Below are 3,478 nucleotides of genomic sequence, written 5' to 3'. Positions count from 1 at the left end.
CATAACTTAACTTATCTCACTTAACTTAGCTTAACCTAACTTAACCTAGCTTTGCTTCACTTAACATAAATCATCTCATTTAACTTATTTTATTATATCTTCTCTCACTTAGCTTAGCTTGATTTAGCTTAGCTTAGCTTAGCTTATCATATTTTATCTCACTTAACCTAACTTAGTACAACTTATCTTATCTCACTTAACGTATGATATAAAACATAATACTTTAAAAAGCTTGATTCGTTTTGAAAATATAATTTTTTAATTTAAGTCTAAATTTCTTGCAATATGACAACAATGTCACATATTCATTATTCCATTTCTTTATTCTTTATTAATACGTAGTATTTTGTTATGTAGTTTTTCTGTTTTCTTTTTATTCCAGATGCTTTGACAGTTTTGTTCAGACGACATAAATGAAAATAAAGCAACCAGTGACCAGTTAGCTCGCTGTCAGCAGAAATGTCCCTGAATTGCTCCACTATAATATAAAGTAGCTGCAGGAACCTCTTTATTAATCCCCTGTGCCTGGTCCTGTGTGCAGCCTGCCAGTGCGACCACAGAGGAACGGTGTCGGGCAGCTCCCAGTGCGACCCGGTCAGTGGAGACTGTTTCTGCAAACGTCTGGTGACCGGACGCAGCTGTGATCAGTGTCTGGTGAGATCACACACAGACAACAACACATCAAACACGTCAGATATCCAAATCTGTCAGGTTCTCTCGCTCTGCTCGTCTCTTTTTAATTCTCTCTATGATATTAGTGATGATGAATGATGTGACAGAGAACAATGGTTCTCAACATTCTCTGATTTGTCTGAATTTTTCTGTGAACATGTTTAAGAGTATTTTAGATATTTTATCCTGATATATCAAATACTTTACAAGATCTTTTTTTTAAGCTGTCTGACTGGCTGTTGAGTGTTTTCGCTGTTTGTCACTTTATTTTATTTTTTCTGCAGTTTCACTCATGTTTAATATTTCCATGACAGACAGAGGTGGGAACCGGGAACAAGAGCTGTTCGTTTCTTTTTGTTTGACCACCTTTGTCACTTGATAATCCTGTTTTTGGCCTCACACACGGCTCGGTTTAACCGCTCCTGTACACCGAATATGTAAATATAATGTACTTTCCGACATTAGAGCTGCTTCACTCCTCCGTCTCCAGTTTTTCTCTCCACCCTGAAGCCCGTTCGGCGAGGTGCCGATCAGCTTCCTGTAATAATTCAGCCCCTTGTCCTGAACCCACCGAGCCAGGAATAGCGTTGGCAGGAATGCGAGCTCCTGCCGGGGTCGCGCGTCTAAATTTAGCCCAGGGATCGGAGGCTCGTCCGGTTGGTGTGGGCTTACAGCAGGCCTAACATGGGCAGGCCTGGACCCGGTCCGAAAGGGGATCCGGTGTGCGTGATGAGCCTCAGTTTGGAAACAATAAAGCTGAGAACGGAAGAAGTGTTTTAAGAAAGAAACAGAGAGAAAGTGCCTCCCTGTCGCTGTGGTGGAGCTGCACTGAAACACCAAAAACTGCATCACTGAAGAGTTACGGTCGATTTTATGACCATTTCTACCTGAAGTGAGAGAAAATACAGGCACAAAAACAGCTTATTGTTGTAAAGTTGAACTGAATTCATGCAAATAGAGAAGAAGAATAACCAGATTCTGTAAAAACATGGAGATAAAACTGGATCACGCAGCTCTTTCTGAGATAGAACAAGTGAAGTGACGATGCCCCGAAGCTGTGAATGTTGTTTTTACTGGACGGCAGATGGAAACAGTGTCGCTCATTATGTTCAGTGGAAGTTCCCCCGTCGGTCCAGAATAGAACCAGAACTGTCTGCTGGGTGTCCGTCAGTCACTCTGTCCGTCCTTCTGCCCCTCCAGCCGGAGCACTGGGCGCTGAGCCACGACCTGAACGGCTGCCGAGGCTGCGAGTGCGACGTCGGTGGAGCCCTGGACAACCAGTGGGTGGCGCTCTGGAGTCGTTCACTCACAACACTCACGAATGGATTCACATCACAAACAACGCAAAGTCCAGCCGAACTCTCAAAGTGTTTAATTCAGTTTTCAATGTATATATATATATATAAGTGTGACACGCGACTTGGTTCTAATACGACCAAGTTTTATCAAATAAACCAAAACAGACACTTTTAATGCAAATCCTGACCCAAAAAAAGGAAATTAAATTCTAGGAAACATGAATGTGACTTTCACTTTTAAAACCAACCCAGCTGGATTTATTTATTTATTGTTCTGAATAACATTCTGAGGAAGTTTTTGTAATGTTCTCAGCAGGACGTTCCCAGAATGTAAGTTTAAAGGCAGGATAAAGTTCTCTAAAGATGCCTTTAAAAATGTTCTCAAAACATTTTTTTTTCACATGTTGCATTGAAAACGTCCTTCCTTTGTTATCTTGTTAATGGGGAACGATTTCTAGAAGAACGTTCTCAACAGCAACATCCCCAAAACATCCTCAGAACATTGCAGACAANTACCGATGGTCATTAAGGCCAAACAGTTCAGGTTTAGTTCCATCAGACCACAGGACATGTCTCCACTGATGAAGGTTGCCATTAACATTACAGGAAAATGCGTAATTTGTCCGAGTGTTCGTGCAACTACGGCGACTAGCTCCGTGTTCATATCGAGGGAAAGTGAAATATCAGCGCCGACTAACTCCTCTCGTCCTTCCAGAGTGTAGCTGCAACAGCCACTCGTCCGTGTGCCACTTCGACATGGCGGTTTTTCTGGCCACGGGAAACGTCAGCGGTGGAGTTTGCGACGACTGTCAGCACAACACGATGGGACGCAACTGCGAGATGTGCAAACCGTTCTACTACAAAGACCCCATCAAGGACATCAGAGACCCGCGGGTCTGCATCGGTGAGTGTTTGGGACGCAGCTTCGTGAGGATTAGTTTGTTATAGGATTAGATTTGCACAAACGGGAGGTTCGTCACAAATATCTTCATAAATATCTACACTTTATGCTGTAAATAATTCAGGCAAATTTAAAGATGGTGGAGCAGAAATAGTTTTAAGAATATTATGATTTCAGACTGAGTGATGAAGCTGCTTCATGTCTATTCTCTGTTTGCTGCAGCTTGTGACTGCGACCCCGACGGTTCCCAGAACGGAGGGATGTGCGACAGTCACACCGATCCTTCCCTCGGCATGGTGGGAGGTCAGTGTCGCTGCAAAGCCAACGTCGAGGGTCCGCGCTGCGACAAGTGTAAGACCGGCTTCTTCGGGCTGAGCGCAGAAAACCCTCAGGGCTGCCAGCGTGAGTATGAACTCTGGTAGAAATACCTCCGTGATGCTGTCATGTAGTCGTTACTAAACACAGTTATTTACACACGTGTTTAAATGACCAGTTGTGTTGTACACTCAGAATGAACGAATGTGTGTTGTTGTTGTTATTGTGTGTGTGCTTGAGTGACATAGTTATGAATTGTTAGCTGTATTTAAATAGCAAATGCTGCAGATGT

General features: G+C 43.1%; 1 protein-coding gene across 1 annotated transcript in view; it reads left to right on the top strand.

Annotated features, from left to right (window-relative positions):
* Positions 1 to 3,478, top strand: part of lamb2 (laminin, beta 2 (laminin S)) — a 72,301-nt gene that overhangs the window by 43,718 nt on the left and 25,105 nt on the right. Inside the window, exons 10-11 of the mRNA XM_008288263.1 lie at positions 2,686 to 2,874; positions 3,094 to 3,289. Of these exons, the coding sequence (XP_008286485.1) occupies positions 2,686 to 2,874; positions 3,094 to 3,289 (385 nt within the window). The remainder of the gene's footprint in view (positions 1 to 2,685; positions 2,875 to 3,093; positions 3,290 to 3,478) is intronic.

This window comes from Stegastes partitus, unplaced genomic scaffold (assembly GCF_000690725.1).
Source record: "Stegastes partitus isolate 25-593 unplaced genomic scaffold, Stegastes_partitus-1.0.2 Scaffold549, whole genome shotgun sequence".
NCBI classification, from domain to species: domain Eukaryota; kingdom Metazoa; phylum Chordata; class Actinopteri; family Pomacentridae; genus Stegastes; species Stegastes partitus.
Note: the sequence above shows the minus strand (reverse complement) of the source record. Positions and strands in the feature narration are given on the sequence as shown.